Consider the following 24,130-nt stretch of genomic DNA (forward strand, 5'->3'; position numbering starts at 1 on the left):
CCTTGTTCCATTACAATAGAATGTAAGTATACAGACGCAGCTCACACAATTCATCAGATTTTTTTTAAGCATGACATATCTACTTTTTATTGCAGTTACGTTAATTAGTTCAAATTGCTAAACAATTCATTTTTTATCAACCTCAAAATAATCAGTAGACAGCATTGTTATTTAGAAATGATGGAAAATCTCAATACTTCTCAGTTACCTACTTACCACTTATGTGACCCTGTTCTAAGGTCATGTCATTCGAGTTTCTTGGCTCCCCAGTTCCTCTCAAGTCTCCTGAGATATCCATAGAATGTATTCTTCTTGGAATTCGAGAAACACTGTAAGTGTGTTTCATCTGAATTTCAGTTGATATGTCAGAACCTGTGGGACTCTGGTAGGTTTGTGGGTAGTGAATATCTATACTCTTGGCTCGTTTCTGCCAATCCACAATTGGCACAGATTTTGGAGTGGATACTTTAGGTCCTACAGAATTGTTTTGCTGCCCTGCAACATTAAACAATTAAGAAAACTTAGGAGTTGTCTTAGAATTAAAACAGAGCATGCTCAGATTAGTACAAAAGTTACTCAATTTATCTGCATTATCAGACATTCTCCAAACTGGTCATTGTAGACAATATTCAATTGAGGAGGAACAGAGAAACATAATAGACTCGAAGACTATTCCAAAATTCAATCAAATCATACTGTTCTACACCTCAACTGATTTCACAACCTTTGATCCACATTGCTCAATATTCTAAACTAACAAAATTCAATTGATCTCTTCATTATCATCTCCTTATCACTTTTATCTTATTAGACGGGAGAAATTAGAGGGGGAAAAAATGAAAGAAAATCAAAATACACGTGGAACATTCCTATCTGAGTGCAACTACACTGACAGATTATCATTCTCTCCGTGAAATTGTCACTTGATCTAATTTTGTAGCTACCCTAATCTTTCAGATATGGTAGATTCAGTCACAGAGTCATACAGCATAGAAATAGACCCTTCAGTCAACCAGTCCATGCTGACGATGTTCCCAAACCAAACTAATCTCAGTTACCTGCATTTGGCCCTTATCCCTCCAAATCTTTCTTATTCATGTCTTTCAAATCTTGTAAATATATCTGCATCCAGCACTTCCTCTGGCACTTGATTCCACACACAATTCACTCTCTGTGTAAGACTCTAGGGAAAAGAGGCATGCTATTCACCTGATCTACGTCCTTCATGATTTTATAAACCTGTCTAAGGTTACCCCTCAACCTCCCACATTCCAGTGAAGCAAGTTCCAGCCTATTGCCTGAAGGAGATGAAAGGAAATGCTGTCAACAAGTGACCCTCTACTATGCTGTATGTCTATTTTAACATGGCTTTCAGATTCACCATTTGTGTTTTGTTTTGAAGAAAAATCCAGACAGAAGGTAAATATTTGCCCTTAATGAGGAAAGGAGGAGAAATCATCAAGGCATTTTCAGCTACTGTTACATATTGTACAGTACCTAAAGTGGTACTAGTGAAAGTTCAGGTGTAATTACTGGCTCATCCCATTCGTTACAGAGTACTATGTTGTCTGAACACAATGAAAGGTTATTAATCTGCAAAGTAACTCTGTTTTCTTTCAAAATACATTGCGTACAATGTGAAATGCCTGATGTGTCAAGTATTTCAAAATTTCTAGCTTCTCTGGTACAAATAGTTTTGTTTGGTGAAAGTAGTTCTTGTATTATTTAGTTCAGCCACCAGAGGGTGCTTTATGATAGTAACTTGAGTTTATGTTCCACATTTCAAGACAAATCTCTAACATCTCATGTTTTACATTTGACATTTGCATTTAAAATCTACTGATAGGTAAAGGGATGGTGGACCAATGTGGTAATGTCATTAAAGCAGCAAGTCAGCAGACCAAACAAATGTTCTGTAATGGGTGATTTGGTGGTGAGAAAAGCTGTTCAGTTGTTTGTGATAGCACTTCTGGATTTATAAAAAAACTCCTGATCTCTAAGCTGTAAGACCAGAACAGCCATGATCACAAGAATTTAAGTTCATAAAATTATGAAGAGAGATTGGATAAGCTTGGTTGTTTTCCTTGGAGTGGACAAGACTGAAAGGAGACAAGAAGTGTAAAATTATGAGGGGCATAAATAGAGCAGACAAAAAGAAACTTTTCACCTTGGTAGAGGGATTATTGACTGGGAGCATACATTTAACATAAGGGGCAGAGTTTAGATTACTTACAGTGTGGAAACAGGCCCTTCGGCCCAATAAGTCCATACCAACCCACAACCCACCCAGACCCATTCCCTTACATTTACCCCTTCACCTAACACTACCGGCAATTTAGCATGGCCAATTCACCTAACCTGCACATTCTTTGGACTGTGGGAGGAAACCGGAGCACCCGGAAGAAACCCACGTAGACACAAGGAGAATGTGCAAACTCCACACAGACAGGCGCCTGAGGTGGGAGTTGAACCCGGGTCTCTGGCGCTGTGAGGCAGCAGTGCTAACCACTGTGCCACCATGTCATTTAGACAGGATATAAGGAAGAAACTTTTCACGTGGAAAGTGGTGAGAATCGGGAACTCACTGTCCGTAAAGGTGGTAGAGACAGAAATCTTCATAATATCCAGAAGGTTTTTAGATGTGCACTTGTCAGGCCAAGGCCAAGTGCTGGAAAATGGGATTAGAATAGGAGGTCGTTTTTGGCAGCGCGGGTTGGATGGACCAAAGGCCCTTTTCCTGTGCTGTCGATCTCTATTGCTAACTTAGCAGCACATGGTAACTTCAAATACAGAACAACCATGGAATGCCCATGGAAATTTAGGATTGCATATGTAGGGGAATATTTCCTGCAGATAAACAGGTGTCTTCCTTGCTGGCTGGAGAGTTGTTAAGCGTCCCACGTTGCCGCTTCACCTGAAGGCCCACCAAATTAAGTGTCAATCAGACATGTAACTGCATAGCAGCAGGCCTTCTCTCCAGTCAAGGCTCAGCCTGCTGAGAACTGCCAGCTGAGCAGAGGCCAGTGACTCATTATTGCTCAGCAGCGTCACCAGAGACTGGTGACCACTGCAGTATTACACTGACCAAGCCTGAAGAACAGGTGAGTGACGGCAGCAGCAGTGGACTTGTGGGGCAGGGTTGTGAATGAAGAGAGAGGGATGTCAGCAGCAAGGAAACGATGCTGCCTCTCAGTGGTAATTCATTCCTCTTAATTCCATGTTCTTCAATTAGGAATTTGAACAAGGAATTAACAGCTTCGCTCTTTACTCAAAGTCCAAGAGCAACCTTAAAGGATTGTCTTTCAAGCTTCCCACACGGTGTCTTACCAGCCCACAGCTGGATGAACATCAGCAGTAGAGGCATTAATTGCCTTTTAAGAGGCTCCAGTGGCCGCAGCCACAGAAAGATTGTCACAGACTTTCCCATTGCAAATGTAATCAGACCAGAGGTGGAGAGGCAGTGGGTTCCCCACTCCTCTCACCAATAAATGCCCTTGCCATAAACCTGTCATTGGGAAGGGCATTAAATTCCACCCCCAATTCAAGAACAGAGATTCTAAGAATGTACTCAAAGATAAGTAAGCATTTTCAACTTGCAATAAGGGAATTGATATCAGGAGGCTGTAATATTCACAGATTTATGAATTGTCATATATACTCTAGTAGAGAGGTAGGACCTCTACTCTGAGGCCATTCATAGTATTTTCCCATCTTCACCACTGACATGGGGACTTTCATGAATGCCACTGATTTGAGTCATCCCCTCGGGGTCCCTCTTCTCCAACAGTCCCCACCTTTTCAATGGGGTTGCATGGCCCTCCTATTCAGCCTCCTGTTTCCATGGTACCCCGTCACTCTTAAATTAAAGGCAAATGTGGAGGTAGTCAAGAGGGAAGCCACCTCACATAAATACACCCTGGTGGAAGTGCTGAGGCCACGTTTTGCCTCAGGTTTTGGAAATGGGCTTAAAATCATGATCCTGAACTTTGTAGAAAAGTGCAATTCCTTGAAAACTGTGGATGAGAAAAGCACTAGCTTGAAGTTAAAGCTCCGATTGACATCACTGGCTGACCAAACACATGTGCATGAGAAGGCAGTCTTGCCATGAAAAAATACTTGTGCTTTCAATGAAGACTATAATTATATGGATCAAGACAGTGACACAAATGGTTCCATTAATCACCTGAGAGCGTATTGCCAAAGTTTTCAGTTAAGCAAAAATTAAATAAATCCCCACAAAACTTGGCTCTGAAAGGAATCTTATCCTCAAAAGCCTGGATAAGCGCATTACAATACATTTAAATGCAGCCAGAATTTTCTTGTAGTGCAATACTCATCTCCCAATGCTAAGTAAAACAATCCAACCAATGGATTCAAATTTTCTCTGTATTAATAATGGACTAAATAGGAAGCTGAGGGAGAAAGGAGTAGAAGGGTAGAAGGGGAGAAGGGGAGGGAAGGAGGTTGTTGTGGAGCATAAAAACTGCTGTGGATCAGTTGGCCTATTTTTGTGCTATAAATTCAGTGCAATTTCATGTGATAGCTTGTGTAAATGGGACAATGAAAACAGATCAATAATTACGACAAAGTATAACTCAATCTCGTTCAGGTATTAGCAGTTACCTTTTTCTTGTGTTTGTACAGCAAATCCGGTACAGCTTGCTTCTTCATTGCCGATTGGCCAAGGATCATACAATGACTTCTTCTGTAGTACAGGAAGAGGAACAGAATTAAATCTACACATTAAATATGACTTAACATCACACTCGGGTATTACCAACTGTAAAACTGCCAAAAACAGTTTTACCAACTGTAAAACGTTACCGTTAAAACCCATAGCCTTCCATTCCTGCTTTAGCATTCAATACCTTGCCAAATGAAGGAAAGTATTCAAGTGCCTTGTTTGCAACCTTCTTTACCTCCTCCTCCACTAATGCCTTTAAAGCAGAAAGCAAAAAAGCAATAGCTGGAAAATGGAGTCATAGAGATGTACAGCACGGAAACAGACCCATAGGTCCGACTCGTCCATGCCGACCAGATATCCTAACCTGATCCAGTTCCATTTGCCAGCACCTGACCCATATCCTTCTAAACTATTCCTATTCATATGCTCAATCAAATGCCTTTTAAATTTGGTAATTATAATCGCCTCCACCACTTCCTCTGGGAGCTCATTCCATACACGCACTACCCTCTGCATGAAAAAGTTGCCCCTTAAATCCCTTTTATATCTTTCCCTTCTCACCCTAAACCTATGCCCTCTAGTTCTGGATTCCCCACCCCAGGGAAAAGACCATGAATCTTTACCCTATTCATACCCCTCATGATTTTATAAATCTCTATAAATGTCACCCCTCAGCCTCCGACGCTCCAGGGAACATAGCCCCAGCCTACTCAGCCTCTCCCTATAGCTCAAATTCTCCAACCATGGCAAAATCCTTGTACATCTTTCCTGAACTCTTTCAAGTTTTGCAACATCCTTTCGATAGGAAGGAGACCAGAATTGCATGCAATATTCCAATAGTGGCCTAACCAATGTCCAGACAGCCGTGACATGACCTCCCAACTCCTATACTCAATGCTCTTACCAATAAAGGAAAGCATACCAAATGCCTTCTTCACTATCCTATCTACCTGCAACCTAGTTTCAAGGAATATGAACCTGCACTCCAAGTTCTCTTTTTTTTAGATTCCCTACAGTGTGGAAACAGGGCCTTCGGTCCAACAAGTCCACACCGACACTCCGAAGAGTAACCCACCCAGACCCATTTCCCTCTGACTAATGCACATAACACTGTGGGCAATTTAGCATGGCCAATTCACCTGACCCGCACATCTTTGGACTGTGGGAGGAAACCAGAGCACTTGGAGGAAACCCATACAGACACAGGGAGAATGTGCAAACTCCACACAGACAGTCGCCCAAGGCTGGAATCGAACCTGGGTCCCTGGTGCTGTGAGGCAGCAGTGCTAACTACTAAGCCACTGTGCCACCCTACATTCCCTAGGACCTTACCATTAAGTGTCTAAGTCCTGTTCTGATTTACATTTCCAAAATGCAGCAGCCCACATTTAGCTAAATTAAACTCCATCTGCCACTCCTCAGCCCATTGGCCCATCTGATCATGTTCCCACTGTAATCTGAGGTAACCTTCTTCGCTGCCCAGCACACGTCCAATTTTAGTGTCATGAGCAAACTTACTAACTATACCTCTTATGCTCACATCCAAATCATTTTTATGAATGACGAAAAGTAGTGGACCCTGCACCGATCCCTGTGGCACTCCACTGGTCACAGGCCTCCAGTCTGAAAAGCAAACCTCCACCATCACCTTCTGTCTTCTACTTTCGAGCCAGCTCTGTTTCCATCAGATCTAACCTTGCTAACCAGTCTCCCGTGGAACCTTGTCGAACGCCTTACTGAAGTCCATATAGATCACATCTACTGCTCTGCCCTCATCAATCCTCTTTGTTACTTCTTCAAACAACTCAATCAAGTTCGTGAGACATTTTTTCCCATGCACAAAGCCATGTTGCCTATCCCTAATCAGTCCTTGCTTTTTCAAATGCATGGAAGTTCTGTCCCTCAGGATTCCCTCTAACTTGCTCACCACTGATGTCAGGCTCACCAGTTTATAGTCCCCAGCTTTTCCTTATCACCTTTCTTAATTGGTGGCACCACATCAGCCAACCGTCAGTCTTCGGGGCCCTCATCTGTGACTATTGATGATACAAATATCTCAATGGGAAACTCTACAATGATTCCCAATGACTGTGGTGAGATTAAGTTGGCATGGATATGGGTGGATGACAAAAACATCTTGGCAATGCTTGGAACTGTGTCCCAGAAAAGGAAGCACAGCCAGCCTGGTGAGAACTGACACTGGTAGCCAATGCCAATTCTACCATTGCAAAGATATTCAATGTTGGAATATTTTTGACAACCTCACCAGGCTGTCCAAGATAAGTGAAAGCACAAGATGGGTCTTTCTGTATTTGCCTGATTAACATCATGAGTAATAGGCTCGTAACAATATCACTGGACTAGTAATCCAGATGACCTGACCAATGCTGAGTCATGTGTTCATGCGGCTAAAGTATTTAAATTCAATTGGCAAGTTTGGAATACAAAGCTTCTATAATGGTGCTATGAAACCATTATCAATTATCATCAAACCCCACATTGATCACTGCTCTGCTTTAGGGAACAAAAATGGCTATTCTTAACTGATCTGGCCTACACATGACTCCAGATCCAGAGTAATGTGGTTGACTTTTAACTGTCCTCAGAAATGGCTTAGCAAGTGCCACTCAGTGAAGTGTAATTAGGAATGGGAAATCATGCATTTCTAGATTCCATTAAAGAATAAAGGAACACATAAAAGAGCATGATTGCTGGTAATATTGGTGGATGCCATGTAATACAGAGAAATGTGAGGAAGAAGAGATGCAGGAGCAAAGATGCCACTGTGTATATGTGCACAGACATAAAGAATGCTGGAAGAACTCAGCAGGTCTGGCAGCATCTACAGAGAAAGAAACAGAGTTAACATTTAAAGCCTGATGTGACTCCTCCTCAGAATGGGGAATTGGTGACCTAGTGCTATAATCTACAACACTATTAATGCAGAAACCCAGGTAATCATTTGGAGAGCCAGGTTCAAATCCTACCATGGAAATGGTGGAATTTCAATTCAATAGTAAAAAGAAGTCTGGAATTAAGAGTCTAATGCTGACAATAAAGTCATTGTTGATTATTGGGAAAACCCATCTGGTCCACACATGTCTTTTAGGAAAGAAAATTTGCCGTCCTTACTTGGTCTAGCCTGTGAATTATGGACATTAAACTCCATCTGCCACTCTTATTCTGCCCTTTGGGCAATAAATGATGGCCTAGACCCTGGAAATGAAACATAAAGGTTCTGCCTCAGCTGGAGTATTGTGTCCAATTCAAGACAGAACAACTCAGTTACGGCATGAAGACTCAGGAAAATGGTTCCAGGGATGAGGACCTTCAATTACCTATATGTCTGAGAAGATAGGGTTGCTCTGCTTAGAGAAATTGAGAGAAGATTTGAAAGAGAAATTCAAAATCACGAGGAGGTTGGACAGAATAGGTGGAGAGAAACTGTTCGCACTGAGGAATGTCTACAGATTCTGCAATGATTCCTTTAGATTGGAAAGTAGCAAATATAACTCCATTGTTTAAGGAAGGAGGGAGGGAAGGAGAAACTGGGAGAATACAGGCGTGCTAGCCTTTTGGGGAATTGCTAGAATCTGATGAAGGACATGATAACTGGACACTTACAAATTAATGATATGATTACACAGAGTCAGCACGGATTTATGAAAGGGAGAACATGTTTGACAAACAGGCTAGAGTTTTTATAGATGTATCTAGCACAATAGATAAATGGAACTAATGAATGTGGTGTATTTCAATTTTCATAAGACTTTCAATATGTCCTACACATGAGGTTAGCAAACATTTAATGCACATGAGATTGGAGATAATATACAGGAACAATTGAGAACTGGTTAATGACAGGAAACAGACAGTAGAAAAAAAATGAATGATTCAAATTCTTGACGAGTAGGGTATTGAGAGTGTGGTGCTGGGAAGGCACAGCAGGTTAGGTAGCATCCAAGGAGAAAGAAAAACGATATTTCAGGCACAAGCCCTTCATCAGGAATGAGACTTGAGGGCCAGAGGGCTGACAGATAAATGGGAGGGCGGTGGGATTGGGGGGGGAGGTAACTGAGAAAGTGATAGGTAGATGAAGATGAGGGAGAAGGTGATAGGTCAGGAGGGAGGGGTGTGGAGCAGATAGATGAGAAAGTTGACGGCAGATCAGGAGGGCAGTGCCGAGTTGGAAGCTTAGGACCGGGATAATGTGAGGGGAGGGGAAATGAGGAAACTGTTGAAAGCCACATTTATCCGTTGTGGTTGCGGGGTCCCAAGGTGGAATATGAGGCGTTCTTCCTCCAGATGTCAGGTGATAACAGTTTGGCAGTGGAAGAGGCCCAGGACCTGCATGTCCTTGATGGAGTGGGTGGGGAAGTTGAAGAGTTCAGTCACAAGGTGGTGGGGTTGGTGGGGTGCAGGTGTCCCAGAGATGTTCTCTGAAATGATCCACAAGAAGGATTTCTGTCTCCCTGATGTAGAGGAGTCTACATTGGGTTTCTCCTATTAGGGTATTGCAAAGATTAGTGCTTGGGCGCCAGCATTCATAATTTATATCAATTATTTGGATCTGGGGACCAAATGTAATATTTCCCAGTTTTCTGATCATTCAAAACTATTTGGGACTATGATTTGTGACGAGAATGCAAAGTGGCTTTCAATGGGATTTAGACAGGCTAACTAAGTAGGTAAGAAAATGGCAGATGGAGTATAATGCAGAAGCATATGAGATTCTCCACTTTGTAGGAAAAACAGAAATGCAGTGTGCTTCTTAAATAATGTGAGATTGTTTCTGCGCAAAGAGACTTATTCCTTGCTCACTTAATGCCAATGTGCTTTAATGCAGAAGGATTTCAGGACAGGAATAAAGAAGAATTGCTGAAACAGCATAAAGCCTTGGTTAGACCATTTCTGGACTATTTTGTGTACAGTTTTGATGTTCTTACCAAAGGAAGGATGCACTTGCCTTAGAAGGAGTGCAGTGAAGGTTTACCAGGTTTATCTCTGGGACGGTAGGACTATCCTATAAAGACAGATGAGGAGAAAGAGTCTTTATTCTCTACACATACGTGAGATGATTTTACATGGTTCAACAGGATTGTTGCGGAAAGGATGCTTCCCCTTTCTGAGGCATCTTGAATCAGTCTCCGAATAAGGGGAGACCATTCATGAGATGAGGAGGCATTTTTCTCTCAAATGGAGGTGAGTATATTCAAGAGTGATCAATAGATTTCTAGATATTGAAGCTATCAAGGCACAAGGTGATACTGGAGGAAAATATTGTGTTGAGATAGAAAATTGACTGCAATGCAATAGAATGGCTGAGCAGGTGTAAGGGGCTGAATGGCCTGCTACACAGCTCCTATTTCCCCAGTGCTCTGGGAATAATAATTGATCTTGAACGTCTGACCAGGGACAGTGGGTGAGGAGAGTAATTAAGGAAACCAACCATGGTTTCCTCATCATCAGTATACAACAACCCTACACAGTGGTGAAAGAAAAATGTTGCTGAGCCAGGATAGGATCATTGTACTTGGAATGCTTCCCCTTTCCTCAGTCCCATATATCATTTAAAAGCACGGTTTGTATAGAAAGCAGCCTTTGTGACAAGATACCAGAACGTTTCTAGCATCTAGAGAGTTAGCATATGACTTAAGAGGAGGCTAGAAGTTGAAAAACAAACTAGGGGAGATCAACCTTTTAAAAATAAATGTAAGTAATAATGAGAAATGTACAAGATTGTTTTCAATAAAGAAGGCAAACCATTTTCAAATTTGACTGGTTCACCATCTACACTATTCAACACTTTTTTTTCTACCTGAATATCTTTCACTTTAGTCTTTCGCTTTGCTGTGATTGCTTCATCCTCATCTGGAGACTCTTCACTGGCTCCATCAGTTGAATCACTAAAATAAACACAGTAAGATCACGAAATGTACATGGAGAGGTCAGGGGGTCAACCAAGTTACTGAAGTGTCACTTCCCAAGTCATTAATTAATTAAGTTGTGAAAGTTAGTAAGAGGTAATATTCTGTAGTAAAGTCAGTATTAGTTGTTTGCTTCATTTATAATTCTATACACTATTTTGATTTCCATTACTATGCCCTGCATGCTTAACAACTTGAATTTTTCTTATTCTGAAAAACTGCCATTTTCCAGAGTTCCATACTCCCTCTATCTTTACTTTTCTAAATGAAGGGCATTATTATAAAAAAAAAATTAAATGATTACTCAAAATTCATTAATGTCATGGAAACCCCAGTAGTGCTGCTGCACAAGGTCAATATAATGATCAATGCATGCGTGAAGTCAAATATCTGGCACTTGGCTGAAGGATAATTTAAGCTTGTCTGCGGACACATCATAAAAATACATCTTGTGACAGCCATACATAAATATTGACAAAAGCCTGTGTTAACAAGGGTGTGCAGTTGTATCAACGTGTCCCATGAACAGCCCGTAGTGGGTTGATTACCTTTGTTCCATTTACCTTGGCAAAACTGAACCACTCAAGTGATGAATGCAAAGGTACATTGTGCAAACAGTTAACAATGAAGATTCTAGTAAAATATACAGAAATTACTGACTAATTAATGGTTTTAGGGGTGTAGCAATGTGGCTATAAGCCAAAATGGTCACATTCGAGCAAATCACTAACAATACAGGGGCAATCCCACTTTGAAAATATTTTCGAAAGCAGGATAGCTAGGCACAATCCTTATCAGGGCAGTTAACTATGCAAGCAGATTGTTGCATTTTTATGAAATTACTCAGTAGCACAGTGAACCTTTTGTTGTACAAAATCGAGTCTTGTCAATGCAATGCTGTTTTAAAGTGCCACAGCTACAGTTATTTCCTTGGCTAACATGAAATTTCATTATAGCAGTGTTCTTAATTGATATTTAATGATCATGTTAATTTTTCACACATTACATGTGATTGAGATAAAATTGCACATAATGATCAGAGTACATGGTTTCCCCATGAAGGACAAAAAAATTGAGGTCTTGGCTAAGTATACACATTATCTGGTGTGCAGATCACACAAACCACTTAATAACAAATAACGAGCAAAAATTAATCTCAGCACAAGTTAAAACAAAACCACTTAATTCACCACAGGCCGAAAGGATAGAAATTCAAACTTACAGTTCCCCATCTAACAATGTTCTGATGCCAATAGATCAATTGAAAGGGAGCAGCACTATCCTACAACAAAGAGGGAGAACTAGAAAGAAAGTCAATGCAAATGGCTCACAATCTCAAAGAAAACAGTTCAAAATTTGATGGTACAAGGTGGTTGGGTGCTGGTGATAAAAGAGAATCATGAAACACAGAGACAAAATAGTTTTAAACATAAAAAAGATCCAGTTTTCAATATCCTCTCCCAGAGTCCTAATTAACATGGGGGTAGAGCTTTATCTACAACAGCACCACGGTATCACAGTTAAATGTCTATTTTCACTTCATGGTCCAGATAGCAAGTGTTATAAAATTAAACATCTACACTAACCACTGAGCGCATTCCTTGACCTTACACATCATTCCTTAAAGCAGGGGTCTGCAATCTATGGCTCTGGAGCTACACTACACTTTACGGATTCATGCGCAACTTAGAACCTTGACCAATCAGACCGATTATATTGTTAATGGTGTGTTCTGTTTTTGTTTAAAGAAAGTTCATTTAATATTGTGCTTGTGAGAAAATATCTTTTGTTAATAAATCTTTTGCAAAATGCTTTAAAATGTTGAATTGTGAATCTGTCCCTTTATCTTTTAGCTTTTTTCTGGTATTTGTGTAACAGGATTATATCTTTTAGCAGAAAGCCTTTTTAAAAAATTTTTTAAAATTTTTCTTATTATGAAATTTGTAAATCCCTGCCCCACAGTGATTTTCTCTTCTATCAGAAGCAGGTACAGTGATTGGAAAAATTTGCTGTAATGACAAATTTGCACGTAGTAACCTTGATTCTTCATATCTGGCAGTTTGAGATGAGGTTGGGATGAGGTATGATGAAAGCTGAGCTTGTTGTGATTCAGTCTTCTGAGCAGCATCTGTAAACAGAACAAAATTAAAGGTCACAAGTGTCCAAAAGGATGTATGACTCGAAAAATTTACTTGCTGATTTCATATAACACTTTACATCTCCTGCTTTTTTGGAAAAATAAAAGGGTGAGTGAGCAATATCATGCATTAGTCATAGCTGCAGAGTAAGGAAGTAAGGGATTGGGCTCAGTTCTAATACCAAAATAATCTGCTAACATGCAATGTAAATCTATGAACACTTTAATCTTACACAAAATATCAATAATTGCGATTATTTTATAAATATCAAATATTGCAGTTTTAAATACAGCCAAAAATATACATTTTCAATAAATCACATTTTATTGCATATTATACTAATATTGTGCATTTAGCAATTTAAACTGAAAGGTAACTAGTCATTTAGAAAATAAGAGCGGAGATAGGCCATTCAGCCCTTTGAGCCTGCTCTGCCATTCAATATGATCATGGCCGATCATTTAACTCCGTCCCATGCTCCTGCTTTCTTTTTAGCCCTAAGACCTATATTTAACTCCTTCCTGAAAACATTCAAAGGTTTGGCCTCAATCGCCTACTATGGCACAGAATTCCACAGGGTCACCAATCTCTGGATGAAAGATTTCTCCTCATTTCATGAGGAATCAGTCTAGTAAACTTCCTTTGCACTCCCTCCATAATCAGACCATCCTTCTATGGATAAGGAGATCAAAACTGCATATAATACTCCAGATATGTTTTCACCAATGTTCTGTACAATTGCAGCAAGACATCCCTGATCCTGTACTTGAATCCCCTTGCTATGAAGGCCAACATACTCTACACCTCCTGCTGCACCTGGAGGTTGACTTTCAGAGACTGGTGTATAAGGACACCCAGATCTTGTTGCACCTCCCCATTTTCCAACCTATCACCATTCAGGTAATAATCTGTCTTCCTGTTTTTGCTACTAAAGTGGATAGCCTCACATTTATCCACATTATATTTCATCAGTCCTGCCTTTGCCCAACTATTCAACTTGCCCAAATCACACTGAAGTATCTGTACATCCCCCTCATCATCCTCCCAGCCAACTTTGTGCCATCTGCAAACTTTGAAAACTGACATTTAGTTCCCTCATCTAAATCATTTACATTGTTAGTGGCTGGAATCCAAGCACTGATGCCTGCAGTACCCATCCCAGTCACTGGTTGACATTCACAGAAGATCCATTTATTCCTAAGCTCTATTTCCTCTCTGCCAACCTATCTGTCACACCTTTCCTTTTGATAAAATTTAATTCTTCTCTCAATCCACAAATTTAATATCTAGACTAATCCACTGTACTAAATTTAAATAATTCATAACACTAAATATTTATAGTGTTCACAAGGTAAAGCTTTGTTGATTAAGTTAAAGTCAACCAGTCCTGAATTAAAACCTCCACTGGAACTATATATGACATGGGGTAATATACTACTCTTTTCAACTCTGAGTTCACATCTAGTCTAATCATGGATAAAAACCATCTCATCTCGCTAGATGCAATTGTTGTATATGAAATGAGTTTCCAGTGGTCTCAATTTGATTCCTAGAAATTGTGAACAAATTGTGTAGTTAGATCTCATCCTAACCCTTTCCCTCTTATGTTTTCTTCCCATTCAGCTAATGAAATCAAGTTTTCTGTCAGGTTCAAATTCATGTTATTAATTTAAGTTTCTTCTTTTTGAGTCTCCTAAATTAGCAATATCTTATTTAGTTTAATTTTGCATATGATTCCTGAAATACAACATGGACAGCCTCTTGAATCTACCATCATATTTTAATTTCCACCCCTTCTTCACTTAATTCCAATGGAAAGTTTAATTAGTGTTATAACAGCAAAGGTTGAATTGTGAACCATGTGTTCTTTCAAAGTCAATCCTGTGGAAAAATTCCATCCCAGGATTTCAGTTCCTCCACTGCAATTTAGGAGAGGTCATCTGATTCCCACAGAGGTATAGGCCAATCAAATTATGGGAAATTAGTTAATATTTGTGTTGGCATGGTTACAAACTCAAATAAACTTTCCAGTTGATGATCGTCAAGGAGAGAAAATAAAAATAGTATCCCTATTGTTTAGCCTGCTAGTATACACCTAAGCAAATTGAAAGATTCTTCCTAAATGTCCTTGGTATGTCTTGTACTAACGCAAAGGTTAGTTTTAGCTGTAATGGGTAAACTATATCAAAGAGCTCTTTGCTGGGGAAATGGAATACCATTATATCTGGTATATGCATCCGACCCAAGTAACTTCATGGAGTGTGTTAGGTATCAACTAAACCTACAGGGATCAATGAAGGCCTCCCAGGTCAGAACATCAAAATAAAGATGTAAATATCAGCCAAATCTACCAGATGTAAAACTTCAGAATAACAATCGCTTAAGTAGTAGCGTGACATTCCTACTTAGTGTGATTTTCCTTTTCTGGTCTGAATGTAATGATCATTTATCAGTACTGTTCTGAGCAATCAGGCTGACTAGGACTGGATAAAATTGTTCCAGGGCAGAGAACTTTGAGTGTAAAGTCATCATTTCACAGAAAAATAAGTGATGAAAGAGTGAGAGAAAGAAAGAGAAAAAGGGAAAGACAGTGAGAGAGTGGTAGTGAGAAAACAAGAAGTGAGCAAGAAGGAGTGAGAATGAGAGTGAGAACCAGTCAATGATACCAAGTGTGAATGAAAGAATAAGAGAATAAGAGAAAACATAATAGTAACAGCGAGTGAAAATGAGTGAGGTAAAAGAGATACAAGAAATGAGATAAGTGAAAGGAAATGAAAGGGAGAGAAGAAGGAAAGCGACACATTCTTGAATCCTGTGAAACTGTGGAAATTGATAGAATTATCAGTTTGGAAGTGAGAGACATGTGCCTTTATTCATTGTATAATCCATACAACAGTTAAAGAAAACATTCATTAGATCTTATCTCTGTTCTAACATAAATAAAAATGAAAATGAATGAATAAAATATGATTTACTCTCTCTGAAAGTGAGAGGTTAACCTCCTGGACACTGTTACAAGTAACCCAGGAAAAATGCAACAGGGCAGTGCTTCCCAAGCAGTGGGTGATGCCCCCTGTTAAGTGTCACAGAATCAGCAAGGGAGCTGCAAGTTTCACCTGCTCTGAGACTAAACCTCAAAATGACACCAGGTCCCAAATAATATCTGGCCCTGCCCTTGCTCTGTTCATCTTTCGGTTTCTCTCCCTGAGTCATATCTTTATAACTTGTACTGTTTAATGCATTATTTGAGTGAAATAAATGGATAGTAGACAAAAACCATTCATCCTTTGGAACAGCAGCAGCAAGGGTCAGGCCCAGCTTGTCAGAGCTGCTGAGCCTGCATGCTGTCTGCTATCATCAGGCTGACCTATATGAAGATAAGGGGAGGTGGGGGTGGGAGATGGGAAGATGACTGTGTGTGTGTGTGTGTGGGGGGGGGGGGGGGGGGGTGGAGGGCTGTAGAGGAACTTGTTACAGAGGAATGACTGGCTCCATCTTTTTAAACTTCTCTGTCAGTCTAACAAACATTTTAATTTACTTCTTAGCACACAGATGTCATTTTAGTTAAAACTTATGAAACATATCAAAATGAAGAGAGCAAATTACAAGGTTTTCTTGTGTATAAGAAAGAGGACTATTATTACCTCCTTAACCCTGAGAAAAATAAAAAGAACACATCAACACCCACACACACACAAACAGATGATAGGTTTAAAAATAAAGTGTTTGCTATGGATGGCAAGAATTGGCTGCACAGTTTTTTTTGAAGTCCTTAAAGTCTTTGAGGTATTATACTTTAAATGTGAAGGAAGTTGTTTAATTGTTGTCTCATATTCTGCAGCAGTAGTGAAATAGCAGTAGAGAGAGCAGTAGCTTTCTCACCAGGAACTGGCTTTGAGGTTAAAGAGATAGGGAGAGGGAGGCTTGCAAGGTCCTTGCTGTTATCAGTTTATACTTTTCTCTCTTTCTTTTGTTGCTCAGACCATTTGTTGTTATATGTCTATTTGTACTGTACATTCCTGAGTCAGCTCCATCGTTCTTCCAAGTTGATAGTTGTGGCAATTCCTGGTGCCCAGTATGTGCAATCGTACTGCTATAATTTGAACAGGAGATTCTCTTGACATTTTCTTGACACTGGTTCTGTTGGTGGTCTCAGTCTTTAGATAACATGAAAATCTCAGTGCAGACAGGCTTCTTTTCTTCCATGTGAGTTCCATGGATGTGCTTCATTCTATGCTCAGATGATTACAGCAACAATTTGAGGTCAGCATTTATTTTTTAAAGAAAACATTTTTTTGTCTATGAAGGTCTCAGGTACTAAAATCAGCTGATGGAAGTTGAATATTAGCTGTCTATGTTTAACATTAGTTGAGCAGGTTGAATACATTGTGTGTGTGTGGGATGTTGGGTAACTGGTTGGGTAATTGTGTGTGTGTGTGTGTGTGTGTGTGTGTGTTTCAAGGGTGATTTCATTCTTATGTGATGCATTCATTATGTGTGTGTGAAGGGTGATTTCATTCTTATGTGATGCATTCATTATATGTTAACCTTATATGCAAACTTTAATAATTATATTATGTATGCTACTGTGCTGCTGTAATGCTGATTTGTTATTGTTGACATCTGGAACTGCAGTAATTTTCAAATTTTAAAATGGAGCTCCACTGGAAAACAGACATACTGTAATAGAGGCACTAAACTTGCGATCTTTTTTCTCCCCCTACCTCCATTTGTGACATCTGGGACATATTGGCTCAGAATTTACCCATTCAGTATATTCCAAATATCAGAGCTGAGGATCTTCTCTGTAATATATGTACCCATTCAACAATCCTGGGATTACATACATTTTATATCCTGTAGTAATGAGCACGTAGGGATCAGTGATGGGTTTATTTCCTGTCCTCTGGCTTCAGACAAGTGCCTAAACCATTAAAGTTGTGATTGCCAAAGGCTGTGACTCACATGGAATTATAGTGAAGCAATGCTGTGGCTTTGCCTGTTTGCAAAATGCCGTCCAACTGGTTTGGCCTGTCACATTGTTATGCATCCTCTAACAGAGGGGAATTATGCAGTTCTGTCAAAATGTGATTGATAATTAATGAAAAGCTCCATGTCTGACTTCTTTCTGCTACTAATCCAATACATTTTACTTTTACATGCAATTTATCACATCCCCTGGAAATATGTTTAAAGACCACCTTCCCCACACTCCCTTCGAAGGCTGATTATTTGAAATAATTGTGTTCATTACTTCAGGTCAACCAGAGGTGAAACTCCTCAGAGGATTGCCTATTTCAAGATGAGTCTCAAAAAATAGCAAAGCCATTTAATAACTACACTGTGCTGGTTTGTATTAAAGAAGAAAAGGATACCACAGAAAAAAAAACATATCCTGAATTGATTAAGAGCAAGCTGAGGTATATTTTGATGGAGAAAACATTTAGCTGCCAATTAAGTTAACAATGATGAAGCATTAAGATTCCATGATTGGATCCTGAAAGAGATGAAGAAGGCAGTCCGATCCCTGGAAATTATGGGCTAAATGTTACCAGAACCTAGATGTTAGGAAGAATTCAAGAATTCAGGACTGTGCCCCTGCATTGTCCAAAAATCCTTGGACTGTGGTGAAGAACCAAAGGATTGGGAAATTGCTAAATGTGACATCCCTACTCAAAAAGGAAAGGAAGCAAAATATGGGCAATTATAGGCCAATTAGCCTAACATCAATTGTAGAAAAAATTTTGGAATCAATTATTAAGAAAGTAACAGCTATACATTTGGAAAATCATAATCTGATCAAAATACCACATGGCTTCATGAAACGGAAATTGCAGCTGACTAACTGATTAGAGGTTATCAAGGATGCCTCAATCAGAGTGAATAGAGGGCAACCAATAGATATGTTGTTTGTGGATTTCCAGAAGGCATTTGACAAGGTAACTCACAAAATCATAAGATGAGTCCATGGTATTGGAGGTAGGATACAGGCATGGATAGAGAAATGGTTAAGAGGCAGTAAACAGCAAGTGGGTATAAGTGGTTCTGTTTAAGGTTGACAATCTGTAACCAATTGGGTTCTGCAGGGATCAGTGCTGGAACCGTAATTATTTACAATATATATTAATAACTTGGAGGAAGGAAGTGAATATAGTTGCCAAATCTGCAGACTTCACAAAAACAGGTGGAAAGGCAAGTCGCAAGAGTGATGCAAACAGCTAACAGAGAAATATTAATAGATTAAGATGTGGGCAAAAGTTGGCAATGGAGTTTAATGTGGGAAAATATGAAGTTGTTCATGTGGAAGACAGAGTAAAATAAGATTATTATTTAAATGGAGAAAACTGCAGAAAACTGCAACACAAAGGAACCTGGGAGTACTTGTACTTGACACACACAGAAAGCTGGCACACACGTGCAGCAGATAATCAGAAAGGCTAATGGTATGTTGGCCCTCATTTCAAGAGGTTTAAAGCATAAGAATAGGGAAGCCTTACAGCAACTGTACAAGGTGCTGGTGAGACCATGTCTAGAGTACTGTGTGCAGTTTTGGTTCCCTTATTTAAGGAAAGACATTATTTCGATGGAGGCAGTTCAGAAAAGATTCACTAGGATGGTCCCTGGTATGGAAAGATTGCCATATAAGCAAGCGTTAAATAGGGTGGGCCTCGACTCATTGGAATTTAGAAGAATGAGGGTGATCTCACTGAAACATAAGATTTTTACGAGGCTTGGAAGGGTTCCCTTCTTGGCAGAGTATAGGATCAGAGGGCATAGTCTCAGAATAAAGGAGTCATAGAGTCATAGAGATGTACAGCACAGAAACAGACCCCTCGGTCCAACCCGTCCATGCCAACCAAATATCGCAACCCAATCTAGTCCTACCTGCCAGCACCCGGCCCATATCCCTCCAAACCCTCCTTATTCATATACCCATCCAAATGCCTTTTAAATGCTGCAATTGTACCAGCCTCCACCACTTCCTCTGGCAGTTCATTCCATACACGTACCACCCTCTGTATGAAAAAGTTGCCCCTTAGGTCTCTTTTATATCTTTCCCTTCTCACCTTAAACCTATGCCTTCTAGTTCTGGACTTCTACACCCCAGGGAAAGGATTTTTTCTACTTATCCTATCCATGCCCCTCATGATTTTATAAACCTCTATAAGGTCACCCTTCAGCCTCCGATGCTCCAGGGAAAACAGCCCCAGCCTATTCAACTTCTCCCTATAGCTCAAATCCTTCAACCCTAATAACATCCTTGTAAATCTTTTCTGAACTGTTTCACGTTTCACATAATCTTTCCAACGAATGTCCTGTACAGCCGCAACATGACCTCCCATCTCCTGGACTCAATACTCTTGACCAATAAAGGAGAGCATACCAAATACCTTCACTATCCTATCTACCTGCGACTCCACTTTCAAGGAGCTATGAACCTGATTCCAAGATCTCTTTGTTCAGCAACACTCCCTAGGATCTTACCATTAAGTGTATAAATCCTGCTAAGATTTGCTTTCCCAAAATGCAACAACTCACATTTATCTGAATTAAACTCCATCTGCCGCTTCCCAGCCCATTGGCCCATCTGATCATGATCCCGTTGAAATCTGAGGTAACCTTCTTCACTGTCCAACTACACCTCCAATTTTGGTGTCATCTGCAAACTTACTAACTATACCTCTTATGCTCACATCCAAATCATTTATATAAAAGATGAAAAATAGGGGACCCAGAACTGATCCTTCAGCACTCCACTGGTCACAGGCCTCCAGTCTGAAAAACAACCCTCCACTACCACCCTCTGTCTTCTACCTTTGAGCCAGTTCTGTATCCAAATGGCTAGTTCTCCCTGTATTCCATGAGATATAACCTTGCTCACCAGTTTCCCATGGGGAACTTTGTCGAACGCCTTACTGAAGTCCATATGGATCACATCTACTGCTCTGCCCTCATCAATCCTGTTTGTTACTTCTTCAAAAAACTCAATCAAGTTTGTGAGACATGATTTCCCATGCACAAAGCCATGTTGACTATCCCTAAACAGTCCTTGCCTTTCCAAATACATGTACATGCTGACCCTCAGGATTCCCTCCAACAACTTGCCCACCACCGACATCAGACTCACTGGTCTATTGTTCCCTGGCTTGTTGTTACCACTTTTCTTAAACAGTGGCACCACGTTAGCTAACTTCCAGTCTTCCGGCACCTCACCTGTGACTATCGATGCTACAAATATCTCAGCAAGAGACCCAGCAATCACTTCCCTAGCTTCCCACAGAGTTCTAGGGTACATCTGATCAGGTTCTGGGGATTTATCCACTTATATGCGTGGATAATTGATCACGTCCTGGGGAAAATTGATGTATAGAGAGATCTGGGTGTTCAGGTCAATTGTTCTCTGAAGGTGGCAATGCAGATCAGTAGAGTGGTCAAGAAGGCATACAGCAGGTTTTCCTTCACTGGACGGGGTATTTAGTACAAGAGTTGACAGGTCATATTACAGTTGTATAAGACTTTGGTTCAGCCACATTTGGAATACTGTGTACAGTTCTGGTCACCACATTACCAAAAGGATGTGGATGCTTTGGAGACAGTGCAGAGGATGTTGCCTGATATGGAAGCTGCTAGCTATGATGAGAGGTTGAGTAGATTAGGATTATTTTCATTGGAAAGAAGGAGGTTGAGGGGGGATCTGACTGAGGCCTACAAAATCATGAGAGGTGTAGACAGAGTGGGTAGCAAAACATTTTTTCCCAGAGTGGAAAATGGGTGAGGGGAGCACTCAATTACTAGGGATTACGAGCTCAAAGTGAGATTGGAAAAGCTTAGGGGAGATATACGTGGAAATTTCTTCACGTAGAGCGTGGTGGATGCCTGGAATACGTTGCCAGCGGAGGTGGTACAGGTGGGAACGATAGCGTCATTTAAGTTATATCTGGACAGATACATGAATGGACAGGGAGCAAAGGGATACAGTTCCTTTGAAAATAGATGGAAGATCTGAATTGGCACAGGCTTAGAGGGTTGAAGGGCCTGTTCCTATGCTGTAAGGTTCTTTGTTCTTTGTTCTAACCACAGGTTCACAGGCCATTGACAGAAATAGCTGTAAAACAAAAGAAAGATTATGGAATTATAGTGTGTTTCTGGAGGGTTCTGAGCAATTTGAGCTTTAGTGAGTTGCGTGAGGCAGTGAAGCCCATGTGAGATTTTCACCAGATAGTTGCCAATTAACAGGGATTAACATTTGTTCAGCTCTTTGTTGATGGCCCAGCGTGCCTCACAAATGTTCAGGATCCAGACTTATCCAACTCATACAACAAACTAGACATTGGAAAAACTCAACACAGAAATCAGAGCACATGCCTGGAGGATTCAGGTTGCCACTTGCTCAAAATGGCTTCCATGTTGGACAACAGGCACGAACATTTCATATCATGCTCCTGGAGTACTGGTCACACTTACCTCACGTCCAAGGACATTGGCCTCTGATATGTGCCAGTTACTAAGACCTTCATGTCACATTTCTGATTTTCCTAGAGGTCATTTCTGTCCTTCAATGCTGCACCTCAGATTGCAACAATCGAGCAACAATCGTTGTAATGTTGCAGCAAGGATATTGTGTGCTCAGGGGGACACACCCACCTCATGGACCAGACCACACTGCATCTCGGAGTGCTATCATAGTGCACACTCACCCTGAGGCTACCTGGATGCTCACAGTATCCCGGCCTTGCATTGCCCTACTGCACCACAATTTACTCCCTCAGCCAGGGAGTCCTGGCTAATATTACTGCTGTCTTATCATGCCATTTAGCACAGGCACAAAACCAGGAAGCTGGGGATTGCCTTAGGTCAGGAGGTTCCAGCATAGTAACTCAACAACAACCTCTGACATCAGTTCAGGCACATTTAGGGCAGTCAGATTTAGGATGCTCTCCTCAAAGGGGTGAGGAGTCAAATGACAGGCAGCACACCACCCACCCTAAGTCTTTCTGCCCTAGTGTATGCTGTTTTACTCCTGGAACAAGACAGAGGCAGACATTAAAGGAGATGAAATTGGGTGGCAGTGCTATTACTATTGGCTCAGGTGGGTAGGTGTTCTTATCGAAAGAGTAGGCAGTGCAGAGGGAATGCAGGGTTAGTGATGTCAGGGTTTGGGGCAAGTGAGAGCAAGTCGGGAAGATGTTGCAGGTAATAGTGAGAATGGTAGCGCAAGAGCCTTGGTGGGAGGTGGGTACAGAGATGGAGTGCCAAAGGAATTGACCTTCTTCCTACAGTCGAGAGTGTGGTGCTGGAAAAGCAAAGCAGGTCGGGAAGCATCTGAGGAGCACGAGAATCAATGTTTCGGGCAAAAGCCCTTCACCACTAATGATTTGAAGAGCTTTTGCCCGAAACGTTGATTCCCCTGCTCCTCGGACGCTTCCCAACCTGCTGTGCTTTTCCAGCACCACACTCCCGACTCTGATCTCCAGCATCTGCAGTCCTCACTTTCACCTTCTTCCTATAGTGCTGGACATTCCTGCAGAAGGCTGAGATGGCTTCAACCCAACTGGCAACTTCAGACTAGACTGGCAATGATCTGTTGTCATGGTCTCCATTGCTGGTCCTGGGGGCAGGAAAAAGTCCTATGTCAGCACCATCCCATCCAGCAGGTCCTCCAGTTCCTTGCCTTAAACTGGGGGCACAATTTCACCCATTCACCATGTCAGGAACTGTGCAGGGCAGCTCTGAACTGATAGCGCTTGTCTGGGTTCACAAAGGGCTTTTATAGATGATACAGATGTAAAGGATGTCAGTGAATTCCAGGATATTGCTGAGTGCCGAGTTGTTGTAGGAGTGGCACATGGTAAGATAAGGTGGAGATCAGATGCTACAGGGAGACGATAGGTAATTAATAAGGCAAGTTTGTCAGGTATGAAAAGAAAACTCACTGAGTCTCGCAGTGAGAATCAATCTACACAACTCGACATAACTTCTACTTAGCCAAAACACATAAGATTCAGTCCACAGAATTTGCCACAACAGGCATAAAATTAAAAGTCAAGAGATAATATTGACCCTACTAAAAGCTTGCTGTACCAAAACTGGAGCATTGCATGCAGTACTGTGCTCCACAGCATAGGAAAGATGTTTAAGCTTTAGAAAGATCTCAATGCAGAGTCATTTGGACATTGCTTTGTTTGAGGAATTACAAATACGGAGATCACCTTGAAAAACCATATTGAATTTTCCCTTGTTAAAAAAAGAGATTACAGATAAAATGAAAGAAGTGCTTAAAATTATGAAAATAATCATCAACTTAGAGTTACAGAGTCATAGAGATGTGCAGCACGGAAACAGATCCTTCGGTCCAACCCGTCCATGCCAACCAAATATCC

General features: G+C 40.7%; 1 protein-coding gene across 7 annotated transcripts in view; it reads right to left on the reverse strand.

The window, feature by feature from the left end:
* LOC122557280 (synaptotagmin-like protein 2) overlaps positions 1 to 24,130 on the reverse strand; it is a 110,197-nt gene that overhangs the window by 43,513 nt on the left and 42,554 nt on the right. For all 7 annotated transcript variants that reach the window (XM_043704811.1, XM_043704812.1, XM_043704813.1 and 4 more), the window contains 4 exons: positions 12,649 to 12,739; positions 10,503 to 10,590; positions 4,624 to 4,705; positions 217 to 495 (listed from right to left, as the gene is read on the reverse strand). In XM_043704811.1, the coding sequence (XP_043560746.1) occupies positions 217 to 495; positions 4,624 to 4,705; positions 10,503 to 10,590; positions 12,649 to 12,739 (540 nt within the window). The remainder of the gene's footprint in view (positions 1 to 216; positions 496 to 4,623; positions 4,706 to 10,502; positions 10,591 to 12,648; positions 12,740 to 24,130) is intronic.

Source organism: Chiloscyllium plagiosum, chromosome 15 (assembly GCF_004010195.1).
Source record: "Chiloscyllium plagiosum isolate BGI_BamShark_2017 chromosome 15, ASM401019v2, whole genome shotgun sequence".
Taxonomy (NCBI): domain Eukaryota; kingdom Metazoa; phylum Chordata; class Chondrichthyes; order Orectolobiformes; family Hemiscylliidae; genus Chiloscyllium; species Chiloscyllium plagiosum.